Raw genomic sequence first — 16,663 nt, 5'->3', positions numbered from 1 at the left:
TTTATTCCCTAGACTGAAGCCAACATCTTAGAGAAGCCCCTGGGGTGGGGTAGAGGTGAGACATGCTTATTTTGGGGAAGGCCTTGGGTCTGTCTGATCTCCCAAGGGGAAGCTTTATTCCAAGGGGGGAAACCGACCCCACACCAAACAAATAAACATGTTTGTGAGTTTTCATCTCAGGTCTCATAAATTCTACCTTAACTTGGGAACTTTTAATATGTATGGAATTTAATATCTCATGAGCTTTTTTGTCTCCTAATGAACTTCTATTTCCTGAGTTGTTGTAACTGTTCCTTTGTTTACTTTTTAATTAACTTTATTTTTTCCTTTTTTTCCACTTTTCCTCCCTTTGTCTTCAGCCAACTTAGGTACTTACTCTGTTCCAAGCACTTAGGACATCTCCAAACTTTTCTCTAACCTCTCCCCATCCCATCAACAATATAACTGTTTAGGACAAACTGCCTCAGTTTACCCAAATAACTCAAGGAGACCACCAAGTCAAGCAGAGACAGATTTATTACATTCTTGCAAGAATGGGCAAACTCAATCCTGAGATCAAGCCACAATAATTAATACATGCCTTGAGTTTTTATAGTAATTTTGGTGGGGGAAAGTCCCCATGTGAACTAGGGTGAGCTCACAATCTAACATCCAATCCTATCTCACCCAGGATGCGTGCTTAGCTTGTGATCAATGTATGGAGACATGTATACATGTTCCAAGAACGAGGGGGAAAAGGGGAGGAGGTAACGAGTCTGAGGAATGTCAAAGAAAAGGGGAGGCATTCCCCTATCTGATTGCAGTTAATCCATGACAGGGACTGGGGTCTGACATGTAGGAGGAGGAGGCAGACTAGCCAGAGACACAATTTTTATTACAGGCAGTAAAACTGAGATGTGGCTGATAAGTAAGGAGACAAAGCAGAGGGTAAATGATGGTAATTGGTAAGTGATAAAACTTTAAGCAAAGACAGAGAAACTAACTATATTGGGGTGGGGCGGGGCTGGGTATCTTCCAGACCCATCCTCAGAGTTTAATCTGACTCAAATCCATAATCATCTCATACAATCCCCCCTTTTTCTTTTATGCTCAGAGAGCATATTCTGGATTTGAGTCATTGTTGTCAAGCCCTTCAGCCATCGATTGTACAGGATTTCAGCTCACCAGTCAAATTCCAACTCATCACCAGTCTCTCCTTTCTGAAGTTTCTTTGCTCTTTTATCAGTGAACTGCTGGGTCACCATCAGCTGCATCTGTTGAATGGTGCACTGTATCAAACCTATAAAGCAGGGGACTAAACAAGGACAAGTATAAGGAGAATTCCAAAAATTACAACTGAATACCTAATCCTGTTCCATAGGTATCTTTCTGGACACAAATTGGGGTCTAATTAATTATCCTAATATACCATCTACTTGTCCAATTCTTGGGAAGACATGTAAGCAGTTTTTGTCACAAAGCCAACAGTGTCCTCTCAAGGCTGGTTTTGTTAACAACCCCCAGATATAACACAAAGAAGTGATGTCAATAACTACTAATATTAAAACAACAAACATGACTTAAAGTCTCTTTGCAATTTCAGTTATGTGCTCCCAGTGTCCACTGACTTAGCAATTTTCATCTTTGACCTCAGATGCCCCTATTAGAACCTTTTACAAAGCAAATTTTAATAGCAAATACAACTGTTTCCCAATTTTATCCAAATAAAGATTAATCTCTAACTGACCCCTTCCAAGCCTAAGTATCCCCAACTGGACTCGGGCCCACCAGACTACCACTACATTTCCCTATCTATTCTTCCAATAGCTAAGGGAAAAGAGGGCAAAGATCTCTTCTTCTGTAACTGCTCCAAGTTGAATGTGTGTGTAGAGCTGGTAGTAGAAGGAGCAAAAATCCTGTCAGGCCTGGTCCAGAGGGTGAAGAAGTATATAGGCTGGAATTGCTACCATAAAATTGGATGACTTGAGCCTAGATAAAAGAAACTATCAAGAGGTTAAAGAGATAAAGACCAAAAATTTAAAAGGACAACAACAGGGAAAAGGGGAAAACTCAAAGAATGAATCCAGGAACCCCCAGGATCCTGCATCAGGAGCAAAAAGCTGTTCACAAATGTCCTGCTTCCAGTGAGAGATGGCACAAATGTCCCAAGCTGTTTGAAGCTTTACCTAGTTCTGTATCTGACAGACATTATGAACAACAGATCAAAGGGTTACCACTACCTTGCTACATGCAAGCCATATAATCGAAATGTTTCAAAACACCACTGATGGCAGAACTCTTAAATCTTTCCAAATTACATATATATATATATATATATATATATATATATATATATGTGTGTGTATATATATATACATATATATATATATATATATCCATTTCGCTTTATTTCTCTAAAAGTTTTCACTCAATTGTTTCAGATCTAATCCTCACATAAAACTTAGAACTCCCCCTGCAGCACACACATGTAAAACCCCTATAGGGTTGCTGGTATCATGGAACATATGGTTCACCATTCCTTTATAGTCACAACTGGAGTCAGACTCAGAGCCCATAGCATCTTAGATAGCAAGTCCCAATAATCAGCACTAAAAATGAATTCTCTTCTCAAGGATCACATATCCTAGATAGCAAGTATTAACTATACTTGTACTTAAATAGGTTTTTCATCCCTAGGTTAGCATTACACAAATGTATCTGCTTGAGATGCTCAATAACAAGCAATGGTTGAAATGAGTATAAGCAATCCCAAATTGCATACTGGGAACAAACTAGAAAATATTCCACACAATAGCACATAGTGTGACGGGTTTAGATATTAAACATAAGATACTGTCCTCAGAATTCCCCTAAACAATGGGAACATCTTTAATGTGACAACTAGTTTGCATGTGTTTCTGCACAGGTTCTAATTCCAATTAATTAATAACATAAGTAAACTTCAGATTCCCCATTAAGATGATAGAAGATAGCTCATAAGTTACTATTGTTCACCAACATGTCATATATGACAAGTTCAGACACCAATTGAACTATTGCTCAGCACCAATAAATTCAGATCAAAACAGCAAGATCTTTCTCATAGCTTACTAATTATTTAGATGTTCTAGTATTAATTCAATAACCAATTGATTCAATGTTGCAATAACAAATTTCCACTTTGTCTACTCTCATAATAGAAATATACACCAAACCTTAAGAATGAAACTCAAATATTCAAATATTCAGGATTCCAAAAAAACTTTTTCTATCAATTAATACAATTTCATAAATCACAGAAGGTTTGGACATGATTGTTATCAATATCAAATCAATTAACTTATTCTTGTAATAATAACAAATTTTACTAGGCCCCTTTTAAAATTCTCTCATTATCTCATTTTTGTTGTTGCTCTTTCAAATTACAGTATCCCAGATCACAATACAACTTAAAGTAATCCAGCAGGGTTTTTTTGTTTTGTTTTGTTTTGTTTTTAGCCAGACCAAATCTCTATCTCTAGATTTCTTTTCTTCCTGTCCTTTAAGATAAGAGACTGTGCTAAGGATTTCAAGTCCCATCCCCCTCTAATACCAAATTACATTTCACAAAGAGATCCCATCATACTTCTAACTTTTGGAAAAAAAATCAAATCACTATACTTTACTAAGAATCTGTTAGATCTTTTTTTTTTTTTTTTTTGGTGAGGCAATTGGGGTTAAGTGACTTGCCCAGGGTCACACAGCTGGTAAGTGTGTAAAGTGTCTGAGGTAGGATTTGAACTCAGGTCCTCCTGAATCCAGGGCCAGTGCTCTATCCACTGCACCACCTAGCTGCCCCTGAATCTGTTAGATCTTAAAGCCTTAATATACATCTGAAAATATTCTTACTATTCCCACTTCACAGAAAACCATTATCACATTTAATTAAATTCATAACCCAAAGGAATTTAGAGAATCCAAATCTGACAATATCTCTAATACAATAAACTATTAAACTACTGTACACTTTTCCTTTACAAATCACCTTGAGGTAGCCAGCTTAAAACTACACAAATAGAACAGTATACATTTCACTTAGAATTAAATCAGAATTAATTCAGTTAAACCTGAATTTGTTTTCTGAATGATATCATATAGAACCTCATTGATAATTTCATATTAGTATTCATCCCATAATCACTTACTCTAAACACTTCCTATTTTCCTGTTTTTTTTTCCTTAAATTGTTCCAGTATGAAATAATTTTTAAAGTGGCAATATATAGTTTGTATGATTCCCAAAGTTTCTCAAATAGATAGCCCAATCAAATTCAATTACCCTTCTTGATTCCCTAATAACACAAACTTTCCTTTTGCTGGTTTAAAGGAATATTTTAATGCCACATTCAACCCCCCAATCAGTCTGAAAGAAAATGCCAGAGCAGCAGGATTCCTCCTGCTCCTCCCCCATTCCTTAAGCTAGCCAGTTGTTTTTTTTAGTGTAGCTTTAGCAAACAATTAAACAAAACTTTTCTTTCTGGATTCCAAGCACAAACTTAGACATATATAATTTCTTTTTAAAATTTATTTTCTTACTTCGAATTTAGACTGGTTAAAGAAGCTCCAATAGGCCAATTTACCTTATTATTTCTGGTCAATTCTAATAATTTTTAAACAACCTTTTTGCACATCAAAGCATATTTCCTAACCACTTGCAATGCAACAGATCTCAAAAAGGGCTCAGCTAAATTAGATATGCCTCCACCTTTTACTCTGAGACATTCTTAGCCCCTAAAAATAATTTGATGGCTATCCTGTATTTCAAGACAAAAACTGAACTTTGGCAGTGTGGTTCAATGATTAGAGACCACACAAAAAAGTATTTTTCCTTGAAACTTTTACACATTACAAATAACTCCTGATTTTAAGCTACTCCACTGCAAGAAGATCTCAAGACAAATATACACTAGGCGTTCGCTCTCTCCTCCCCCCACAGCAGAAAAGGGGAAAGGAAGGGGGAGGGCTTTCCTTTCTTCTTTCTTTTTCTCTCTTTTCTTTCCTTCTACTTTCATTCTTTCTCTTTCAAAAATTCCCAACTATTCACTCTCATACCCCTAGTCACACTGTCAATGCAGACAGGGCACATCTTTCTTTTACCAATCATAAATACTTGATTAAAGCAATAAATCTTAATCACAGCACTTCAGACCATGTAGGCCAGCAAACAGCTTCCTAACCACTTATTCCTCCTTCTCACTTGAGAACAAATCACACTTCCTTGTACCTTCTCAACACACTTAAACCATCTGAAACTATCAAAGTAGCAGCTTAGCCAATATTTCACTAAGGAACTCCATTTATATATTTTTAAAGATAGACCCAGGGGATTCTCTTCTTTAATCTGCCTATCACAAATTTCAGGTATTCCCTAACAGCAAATTTATCACATTCACTTTTTTTTCTCCTTTGTTTACCTGAGGCTGCAGCGAATACACATTCTGATGGCTCAATTCAAATTCTGAGTAATTTACAATTCTACAATCCCCTTCTCAATCCCTTCTCTAACCCAGACTATAGAACCAATTTCCCTTTCTTCTTCTTTTGTCAATACAGTTATTTTAATGGAAATTTTTGACTCCTGGACCTCTACATCTAATCTCAATTGAAAAGGTCTCCTTCCAATTTTCTAATTCAGGGTTTCCTTCAGCTGCCTCTGGTTCTTGAACCCTGCTTTGCCCTACTCTAGATGTTCTTGCCTGTATCTTGTTTGGAGATGTCAAAGCTGCAAACTCAACAGGCACTAAACCTAATTCCCCCCAGGGGTGTTCCTATATTTTGTTGGGGGTGTCTATTGTTGCTTAGGCATCCCCAGACCTTTTCAACCCCTCAAAACTCAATCGGCCATAGAGGATATCCTAAGGTTAATTCTGTATCTTGTATAGATATCAGAATATCTATTTAGTCCTAGTGACCTGTTCAACCCTGCCAAACTTCAACAGACCTTAGGATGTTCTAACTAGGGGTTCCCTGATTTCTTCCTAGAAATTCTCCTGAAGGGTCACCCAATTTACTCAGCAATCTGGGTCTGTGCACATATTGTGACCAAATCAATCTGGATACTACTTCAGCCGGCACCCCTGCGTCTGGTTGGCTTTTAAGTCTCTCTCTCTCTTTCTCCAGGCATGGATGCTGAGAAGCCTGACCAAGAGCCAGACCCCCGAACCTGCTGAACTCAGTAGGGACGTCCTTGTTTGGAAGGACAGGCTCCTGAGAGTCTCCAAAGTTCCCCAAAGAGGTCCTGGATGCATTCCCATCTGTTTGGGACAAACTGCCTCAGTTTACCCAAATAACTCAAGGACACCACCAAGTCAAGCAGAGACAGATTTATTACATTCTTGCAAGAATGGGCAAACTCAATCCTGAGATCAAGGCACAATAATTAATACTTGCCTTGAGTTTTTATAGTAATTTTGGTGGGGGAAAGTCCCCATGTGCACTAGGGTGAGCTCACAATCTAACATCCAATCCTGTCTCACCCAGGGTGCGTGCTTAGCTTGTGATCAATATATGGAGACATGTATACATGTTCCAAGAACAAGGGTGAAAAGGGGAGGGAGTAAGGAGTCTGAGGAATGTCAGAGAAAAGGGGAGGCATTCCCCTATCTGATTGCAGTTAATCCATGACAGGGACTGGGGTCTGACATGTAGGAGGAGGAGGCAGACTGGCCAGAGACATGATTTTTATTACAGGCGGTAAGACTAAGATATAGCTCATAAGTAAGGAGACAAAGCAGAGGGTAAATGATGGTAATTGGTAAGCGATAAAACTTTAAGCAAAAACAGAGAAAATAACTATATTGGGGTGGGGCGGGGCTGGGTATCTTCCAGACCCCATCCTCAGAGTTTAATCTGACTCAAATCCATAATCATCTCATACATAACTAATCTACTTTGCTTGCCACATGCTTGCTGCGATTATCTTGCAACTTGTGACACAACAGAGACCAATGAAAAAATATTTTTTTAAATATTTAAAATTTAATGAGATACAAAGTGGTGGTCATACAGCTTTACCCAAAGTCACCAGTTCATTTTTGGAGAGGAATTAGTATAGATTACTAGAAATAAATATAGTGTAGTTTTAACATCCTATTGAGATTGGTTTTTACACTTAGGAAAAATGTTTGATAGATGATCTCCTTTCACTCTTACAATCAACCTTTACAGTAGGTTGGGAAACTATAATCATAATAACCATTTCTGTAATGAAAATAAAATGGCCTGTGTACTTAAAAGAGTTATGAGGGCGGCTAGGTGGTGCAGTGGATAAAGCACCGGCCCTGGATTCAGGAGTACCTGAGTTCAAATCTGGCCTCAGACACTTGACACTTAACTAGCTGTGTGACCCTGGGCAAGTCACTTAACCCCCATTGCCCCGCAAAAAAAAAAAAAAAAAAAAAGAGTTAGGCAATTTTACCTACAATTAGGCAGTTAAATGTCAAGGATGGACTGGAATCCAATATAACACCAGATTATGACTAAGCCTGGGTTGAGGGTTCACAGGGCACATACTTTGTAGAATGACTGTCTTCCTGAAAATGTTTTCTAGATAGAGGAATAGTGATGCCAAATAATGGATGTCTCATGCTACCCTACCAATCACCCAATAGAAATGCTTTGAAATCACATTTCATGAGCAGTACCCTGAGTTGGCCAGACACATGTTAGGCTTGGAGCAGTGTCCCTTGAAAAAGATCTGGGAAGAAGTTAATCAGGCATGAATGTTAGAGTGCCTTAAAATAACAAATGATTCAAGGCCTGAGAGTCATTGATATCCTATTCTCTTTATGACATGGGGGCTGGGACATATGGAGGAAATAAAGGACTATTAAAGTTTAAACTGGCCAACTAGATATCAGGAGGGATGCACCAAACATATTAGGGAACATTGAATTCTACAGCAGGAAAGTCAGTTGGGCATGACTACTACATGAGCTAGGAGACAGAGATAACTTCAGAGGTAAGCACTATCACTGCAAAAGAAAATTCTCCCTGACTCTCAGGAATCTTTCCCCACCCTAAGCCCTAAGGGAACTTTCCATTGTTAGGTGGTCACCCCATCTCTCCTTTATAAAAGCTTTTGCCTTTTTTCTGGTGGATGAGAAAGATGTCTCAGAGAAAGAAGTCTCTAAAGTCATCTCCTCCCCTTAAAGTGAAGTCATTGAATTCCCTCTTGGTCACTTTCTCCAGTGCCCAAAATAAAAGACCATTTTTATGCTAATTGGAGTGTATGTGAGTTTTAATTCTTTACAAAGGAATACCTAAGGATCCCCAGCACCTATTTCCCTCTGTGACATATTTCTGTCACCCTAGATGGGGAAGGGATTTTCCTCTTTTCATCTTGCCACCGCACCATGAACTAAGAAGTACTTTACACCCTGACTCTATCCCTCAGAGGGCAGAAGGGCAGTGGTGTCTCCCCCATGAAAAGCTCAGCATAATGTATGAACCATGTTCAGACCATTGGATTCATTAACTATTTAGACAGGACAATATCAAAGTAAAAGATTTAAACAAACTTATTCCCAAGGGAATGGCAGGGAGTGTCCTGAAGGAAAAATTGGAGTAAATTTGAATTTACATCCTTGAAAAAGAAATGCACAAAGTTTGATTGTAATTACTGTCTAGCCTAAATATCAGTTGGAATTCAAATAAAATTTGCCAGTGCACAGGACTGTTAACTATAATACCATGTTGCAAATGGACCTGTTTTGCAGGCATGAAGGGAAATAGACTGAAATCCCATATATACTGGCTTTCATGGCTTTAAGCCAGATCCTAAAAGGGAAGGAATAAAGCAGGATGTGACTGCCAAAATTAACCCAACCTAAGGAGGCCTTTGATAGCCCTAAAAAGCCTCCTTCCTAACAGGACCTCAAGGATTTATTAGATGGCTTCCTCCTGTTGTTAGAAAGCCATAAATGCTTGAGACTAGAAAATCTTTCTGACACCCCCTCCTCCTGTGAGACTCCATCCTTTCCTGCTCCTCAGTCTCACTGCCGTCCCCCACTTCACTTCGCTCCCTCTTCCCACCTGCTCTACTATATCCGTCCCACCCTATAGTTGTCATACAACTCTGTCTAAAACTCCAACCTCGGTACTCTTCTATTTTTTCTACTCAACAGCTATCTTCACAATTTCCCAATCCTACCTGTCCATCTCTGCCACTCACAGCTGAGCCCCTCTCACAATCCAGGTGGACTCCAATACATTCCCTATTCTCCTCTGTTTTCCATTCAGCAGTCTCTCCCATCTGCTTTACCTATTCCCCCAGTCCCCTTTTCCCCTGCACCACCCACTTCACCCAGGCCCCTACATGCATCTTCAAATCTTGCTTCCACAAAGGAAGTTGCCACTGGCTCGAGGCTGACATAAGTACATACCCCTATTTCCATGAGCGAATTCACTCTGATTAAAGAAAAAATTGGGATGTTATTCAGAGAACCCCACAAAATTCTTAGATGGCTTTAAGTCTGTGAAAATGTAGTTGGACTTTTCTTGGGCCAATTTGCAAATTATTCTTGACAGCTGTTGTACCCCTTCCCCCCACACACACATGAAAAAAAGTGGATTTGGAACCTATTTATACAACTGGATGATAAGCACTCACACCTTGGAACCAACTGAGCAACAGTCCCTGGAACAATAGCAGTTCAAACTCTGGATCCCAAATGGGACTCTCACGATAGGGTAGACCTGGCTAGCAGAGATCGTATGATTATTTGAATCATTGAGGGAATGAGTGAGGGGATTAAGAAACAGGTCAATTATCAGAAGGTAAAAGAGATCACCTATGAGTCTGATGAAAATCCAGCCCTCTTCATGAGTCATCTTGTAGAATCTGTGAAGAATTATACTGTTCTAGACTCAGAAAGGGATGTAGGAATGACAGTGTACAATATACATTTTATTTGCCAATCTACTCCTGTCATTAGGAGAAAACTCAAGAAATTAGACTTGGGTCTTCCAACCCCACCCTCACAACTCTTTGATGCTGCCATTAAAGTTTATTTTTTTAATTAATAAAGTATTTTATTTTTTTCCCGTTACATGTAAAGATAGTTCTCAACCTTTGTCCATACAAGCTTTACAATTTCAGATTTTTCTCCCTCCCTCCCCTCCCTCCCCCTCCCCCAGACAGCAGGCAATCTGATATAGGTTATATATATATATATATATATATATATATATATATATATATATATATACACATATATATACATATATATACATATATATATAACATTAAACATAATAACATTAAACATATTTCTGCATTAGTCATGTTACAAGAGAAAAAATCAAAGCAATGATGAAAAACCTCAAAATAGAAAAAACCAACAGCATCGAAAACAAAAGAAATAGTATGGTTCATTCATCATCTATACTCCACAGTTCCTTTTTTTCTTCTTTCTTGGATTTGGAGATCCTCCTCCATCATGAGTTCCCTGGAACTCCTCCGCACCACTGCATTGGTGAGAAGAATACAGTCCATCACAATAGATCAACACTCAATGTTGATGACACTGTGCACAATGTTCTTCTGGTTCTGCTCATCTCACTCATCATCAGCTCACGCAAGACCCTCCAGGTTTCTCTAAACTCCTCCCGCTCATCATTTCTTACAGCACAATAGTATTCCATTGTATTCATATACCACAACTTGTCCAGCCATTCCCCAATTGATGGCCACCCCCTCAACTTCCAATTCCTTGCCACCACGTAAAGAGCAGTTATAAATATTTTTGTACGTGTGGGTCCCTTTCCCCTTAAAGCTTTTAATAACAGGGAACTTGTGGTAGCCAAAGAGAAAGAAAAGAAGGATCATGCCTGCTCCATGGAGCAAGCTTCCCTAATAGCAGTGGCCATAAAGTCTGCTACTAGCAGATTTCCAAATGGCCAAGATCCCAGCAACTGCTTCAGCTGTGGTAAACTGGGTCACTGGAGTGGGGGATGCCCCTCAAAGGTGAGGCCACCTCCCCCAATTCCTTGCCCCTGGTGTGGCCATATGGGTCTCATAAACTGTTTTTTGGGAAGTTCTTTTTATTTTATTTTATCTTATGAACTCTTTTTAAACTTTCAAAGGGAATAACTATTACTGAAGGTATCAGCATGTGTGTAGTAAAAGGATTGCTTCATTCCACCCATGACTCTGAATGATCCATTGCATCTGATGAGTAAAAGTCATCCAGATAGATTCCAACTAATATTGACCCCAAGGGATGTTTCCATCTTCATCAAAATATAATCATGTCATTCCCATGATACCCTTGCAATTTCTGACCCCATGGAAAAATAGCAAGAACAATATTCATTTTAAAATTTAAATTAATGCCAAATTATGACTGCATATCATTGTTAAAAATCCCTAATAATTTTCTGTAGAACAAATGGTGACCAAATAACAATTTATTGCAGTATTTACATGAAAACAATGATTGGACACATTAGAAAATAACAAGGAAAGGAAGAAGAGAGTGTGACTTGGCTTAGCCTCAAAGAGGTTAGGAGCTTTCCCTAAATTAGGGATATTAATAATAGACAGATCCAAGACTTGAATCACAATGACACCAATTTGATTAAAAAAAAAATCAACCCCGCCACCCCCACACAAAAGAACCTCCTAAGGCCTCAATGAGTCTGTATGTGGTAGAATAACAGTATTTATTTGACCTGTATATTATTTTGGGGTCCAAATAATAACTGTCTAATGAATTTATCACAATCACCAAGTAGAAATACTTTTACATCACACATATTATGAGCAGTTCCCAGAGATGCTCTGGACACTATTAGACTTGGAACTGTATCCTTCAAGAAGAATCTAGGAAAGAAGCCTCTTTAGAAATGAATATTCATGGATTAATGATCATTGGAATCCCATTCTCTTCTCCCATGGGGGGACAAGGAGAAAACATAGGTTTCAGGGGCTCAGAACAGACAAAAAGAGGGAAAGTAAATAATAAATTACCCTCCAAGGCATCATAAAATGAAATCTGCCCTTGATCATAGTCTAGAAAAATCCCTACCCTTCTGAGAGTGGAATGGGACTCATTTTCTATGCCCAAAGGAGTGACCATTAGAATGTAAGTATTTCCCTTCAGAAGACGTCTAAGGAGAAATACATCCCCAGGAGAGAATGGAACATTTGCACTCCTCCTCAATGATTCTTTACATACACCAACTGACCATTGTGTACTCTCTCCCACATCTACTTCCCAGTAGTGCATTCCAGAGGTAAAGACTTGAGCCCCCAAAATAATACTGTCTTCAAATTGGTGGAGACCAACTGGGATATTCTGCTGATCTACACCATGGGTGACAGTCTTCATATCTTCAGACACATGAAGATGAGGACAGGCACTTTCAAGATCCAGGGTCACATTCACTGAAAAGAAAGACCAATAAGGGTCAGGACTTTATGTCCTCAAATCTTGAATGAACAAGGCAGAATACCAAAGAGTCCTCACAGTGATTAGTTCAACTGTGCCCTGGAGGTTTTTCAGGAAAAGTATTACTTAGCAGCAAGTATATAGAAGAGTATGATTTTTAGTGTGGAAAACCCAAGGATGGATAAAGACTATTATTATTATTTTTGTATATTATTTATATTTTTACTATGTGAAATGATATATAGTATTATCACAGGATAGAAAAGGCTTCAGTGTGATCTTTAAAAGATGAACAGCCTCAAATGACCACTTGCAGTGTAGAGCAAACACATTTAGTTGCAAGGAAAATAATTTAAGTCTGTCAAAGTATTCATTAAATGACTCTCCCTGCACCTTCCCATTGATATTTCTGGTATGAGAATGTCTCCCCATCTACTCTGTTGATACAAACATTAGGGAAGCCTCCAGTTCAGGGCCACTAATGCTCACACTCACCTCTGAAGTTCTTCATCATCTCCCAGATCCCAGTGATATACTGTATAGACAGTTGAGTAGTGGTACCTTCTGGACAATTACCTACAAGGGACTGACTCCTGCAGAGAAGACAGTTTCATTTACTCTCAATGATCAGTATAGGCTCACCATGGATAATACTGCCCTACCTCCTCTAGGGCCCTCCCTTTAAAGTCTTAGCTGACCCCCAAAACTGATCTTACCTTTTCAATGCACTTCCTACCACCTGAGGAGAAAAAGAGAGAAAAACAAGTTTAGCTTGGTTGTCTGCTATTTCCTGAGCCAAGGTCCTATTCTGATATGGTCCCCTGATAAGATTATAAAGTCAAATCAGGTGAGAGTTAATCAAGGAAACAAGAGTTTTGGGAAAATGGAACCAAGGGCCTAAAAAGTCAGGACAAGAATTCCCCAAAGAGGAAAACATCTTTTGGCAATTACCTTGGAGAAAAAGAAAAATATCTGTTTCATCATTAGGAAAGGACCACTGCCTGCCCTGTGGAGGAAGAGTCATCAGGTGTCCCTCACTTCTCACATACTCCATGGAATTGTGTTCAATGGGGAGGAAGAGATCAAGCTAGAAAATTCCTCAGATTCTAAAACATTGTACTGAAGTTATCCAACCTTCTGGTCGGTTCCTTATGCTTTCTTCAGACTACTTGTTCAAATTCATGGCCTAGTTCCCTATATTGGGAAACAGACCCAATGCAAAGTAATAATACATGTCCTTGGTAACATTCCCACTCAATCATTAGAAATGACTGTTAGTGGGGCAGGTAGGTGGTACAGTGGGTAGAGCACTGACCCTGAGGTCAGAAAGACCTGAGTTCAAATCTGATCTCAGGAACTAGACACTTACAAGCTGTGTGACACTGGGCAAGTGACTTCACCCCAATTGCCTCATCAAAGAAAGAAAGAAAGAGAGAGAGAGACAGAGAGAGAAACAAACAAACAAACAAACAAAGAAGGAAAGAAAGAAAGAAGGAAGGAAAGAAAGAAAAAGAAAGAAAGGCCTGTAAATATTGTACTGATCAGTGATTAGTTTTTATAGATTTTGCTGGAGAGCCTGAACCAGATTCTTGGCTAGTGGCCTGTTCTTCTAAGCATTTTCAATTCAGAAACTATCAGGATGATTACCGGTCTTCCCAAGTCTCACCTGCAACAGCTGGTGATTTGATTTTTCGCTATTTTCCTCAAGGTCTCTGATGACTTCGCTTAACTTCTGAAGGTGTCCAGAGAGTCTGACCACATTTTCTCTTAGTCTCCTCATGTTTTCCATTCATTTATGTCCAAATCATCAAGGTACCTCTTTTCCTCATTCTGCAGGAAATGGTATAATTGCTTATATTGCCTTCTAATGCTCTTTCTCCAAGCATGTGCCTGTTCCTGTAAGGACAAAACCAAATATTAAGTTTCAAAAGCCTCCAAATCCATATCCAAAAAGAGTGAGACAAACCTTTTCTCATCATTTTGAAGACATATGTGGGGAGAAAGAGAGAGAGAGAGAATGTGTGGAAAATGTGGGAAATCCTAGTGAATGTACTTATCAAGGCACAAAGTAGAAGTACATAAGTACAGAAACGAAGCACTCTATGGAAATAAATGCCTCAGGAATTGTAGAAATATTGCTCAAGGCTAGGTAGGGCCAATTTAATAAAAAGGACAGTGACACTTTAATTGACTTTTTGCTAAAACAATGAAATTGCTACAGGATTTCAGCGTAGAGACATGAAAAACAGTATTTATATTCACCTGGAGGAGAAAAAAGTCAATAATTTAAAGAGAAGTAATTGGGGGAAAAAACTGAGAAGAAAGTTAAGTAACAGATCTCGAGTAATACTGAAAGCAATAATCACTAAAAATATTTGGTATTATTTAAAAACAGAGAAATAAAACATATTAAAAACACAAACTTCTACCTTGTGGAACAGATTATATACCCAATATCTAAACTTAATGAGCAGCTATGGGAATAAAAACTCAATATCCAACAAAACTATTGGGGAAAACTGGAAAGTAATTTATTTCAGATTAAAAATGAAAAATATATGCCAATAAATATTTGACATGTAGAAAGGATTACATTATAAACTAATTACAAACAAGAAAAATTAGCTTTGAAATCTATGGGTAGTTTAGTAAATCATGGCCATAATAGAGATGAAGACCACAGAAAATAAAATGAATAATTTTCTTGACACAAGAATGAAAATGTCTTTACCCAAAATCAATGCAGCTAAAATTTGAAGGGAAACATTGGGGGGGGGGGCGCAGGAAAATTTGTAGCAATTTCCTCTAATTTATGGGCAAAGTTTTATGAAATAAAGAGAACAAATGAAAATTTATAATGACAATTTATTCTCCCATAGATAATAATAAGAGCAAATGAATAGGGAATTTTAAAATGCAAGCTATCAATAATACAATATCACAAGATGATCCTAATTACTAATGACTAGAAGATTGCAGAATAGAGGAAATCAGATGTTCTACCACTCACAGCTAAATTAGAAAAGATAACAAAAATGAAAATAATAATTGGTTGATATTGATGGAGACATAACATTCTAGCAATTCTGCAAAGCAATTAAGAACTTTACCTTCAAATAACTAACCTGTACATACATTTTCCCCTCAAGAATAAAACAATAAAGAGCTATCTAAAGAGATTTAAAAAGAGAAGGATGCAAATGTATGTATGTGCATATTTACATTTCTATATACTTGTATGCATTCATGTATATACTCATTTACCAATATTATAAGTGAGTACATATAGATATGCTTAAATGTATATGTGCATGCACATATATATAGGCATATACACATTCCTGTTGTGGGAAAAACCTGAAAAATAAAGAATTAAACCAGAGAGACATTTTTGGACATGGGTAATATGAATATTTGTTTTGCTTGGTTATGCATATTTGTTACAGGGTGAGATAATGTTTCCACAGAATTTTTTTTTTAATTGGGTTAGTAGTAGGGGACAGAAAATACATTTAAAGAGACTTTATATATCAATAAATGCTTGTTTTCTTGGGGAACTATTCTCTTTTTTAGGTTGAAATCTTTGGTTGTAAGGTTGCGCGGATTCTCTTTCTTGGGAGTAGGCTGATTACTTTCTCTTTGGACCCCCAAAGATCCCATTTCCCTCCTTCCCACACACATACAAAAATAATATGATACTCACATTCCAAGTCTCCCTTTTCTCTCTCTCTTCAGCCAGAATGTTCTGAACCATCTCCACTTCTTTCCTTAGACAAGACAAAGTTTTCTGGACCTTGTCCTGGAGAAACAAAACCATTGATTGACCCATGATACTCTTCCCTATACTGTGAAGCTCCAGGGTTAGATGGACAAATCCCACCACCCCAGAGCTGGAAAGTCAGCCACAATGAGCCTGTCATTTAATATCATTGCCATGGTTGTTAAAAGATATGGCTGACACAGGGACCCTGAGGGCCCCATGGATTTCAGTTCCACAAGTGATTGACTTGAAGAATGAAGAATAGGATTTTGGGAACTCTAGATAGATTCCTGCTAACTAGAAAGACTTACCCTAGAAGCCCCTGCAGCTTTTTCTATAAGGTGCACTGTATGCCTGCTGTGTTCCTGGGTTTGGAAGCAAGATGCACAGAGGAGGGTTTGGTCCTCCTCACAGAACAGCTTGTGTTCCTCCTGATGTCTTTCACATGTGACACTTTCAGTTCTCCACTTCAATAAGTAGGGTCTCATGCTCTT

At 38.2% G+C, this 16,663-nt stretch overlaps 1 protein-coding gene across 1 annotated transcript; it reads right to left on the bottom strand.

Moving 5' to 3' along the window:
* Positions 1-14,169: 14,169 nt before the first annotated feature.
* Positions 14,170-16,663, bottom strand: LOC122730693 (tripartite motif-containing protein 6-like). The gene is made up of 3 exons (XM_043969946.1): positions 16,481-16,663; positions 16,113-16,208; positions 14,170-14,305 (listed from the first exon to the last, which is right to left on the bottom strand). The coding sequence occupies exons 1-3, from the start codon at positions 16,655-16,657 to the stop codon at positions 14,186-14,188; spliced, it is 393 nt and encodes a 130-aa protein (XP_043825881.1). The 5' UTR covers positions 16,658-16,663; the 3' UTR covers positions 14,170-14,185.

This window comes from Dromiciops gliroides, chromosome 6 (genome assembly GCF_019393635.1).
Source record: "Dromiciops gliroides isolate mDroGli1 chromosome 6, mDroGli1.pri, whole genome shotgun sequence".
Taxonomy (NCBI): Eukaryota; Metazoa; Chordata; class Mammalia; order Microbiotheria; family Microbiotheriidae; genus Dromiciops; species Dromiciops gliroides.
The sequence above is the reverse complement of the archived record's forward strand: the minus strand, read 5'-3'. Positions and strand labels throughout refer to the sequence as shown.

Excerpts from the sequence above, each read along its gene's own strand:
- LOC122730693 (XM_043969946.1), bottom strand. The coding sequence starts at position 16,657 with ATGAGACCCTACTTATTGAAGTGGAGAACTGAAAGTGTCACATGTGAA. Across the intron at positions 16,209-16,480 it reads AAGCTGCAGGGGCTTCTAGG|GACAAGGTCCAGAAAACTTT; the intron begins GTAAGTCTTTCT and ends TTGTTTCTCCAG. Across the intron at positions 14,306-16,112 it reads AGAAAAGGGAGACTTGGAAT|GAACAGGCACATGCTTGGAG; the intron begins GTGAGTATCATA and ends TTGTCCTTACAG.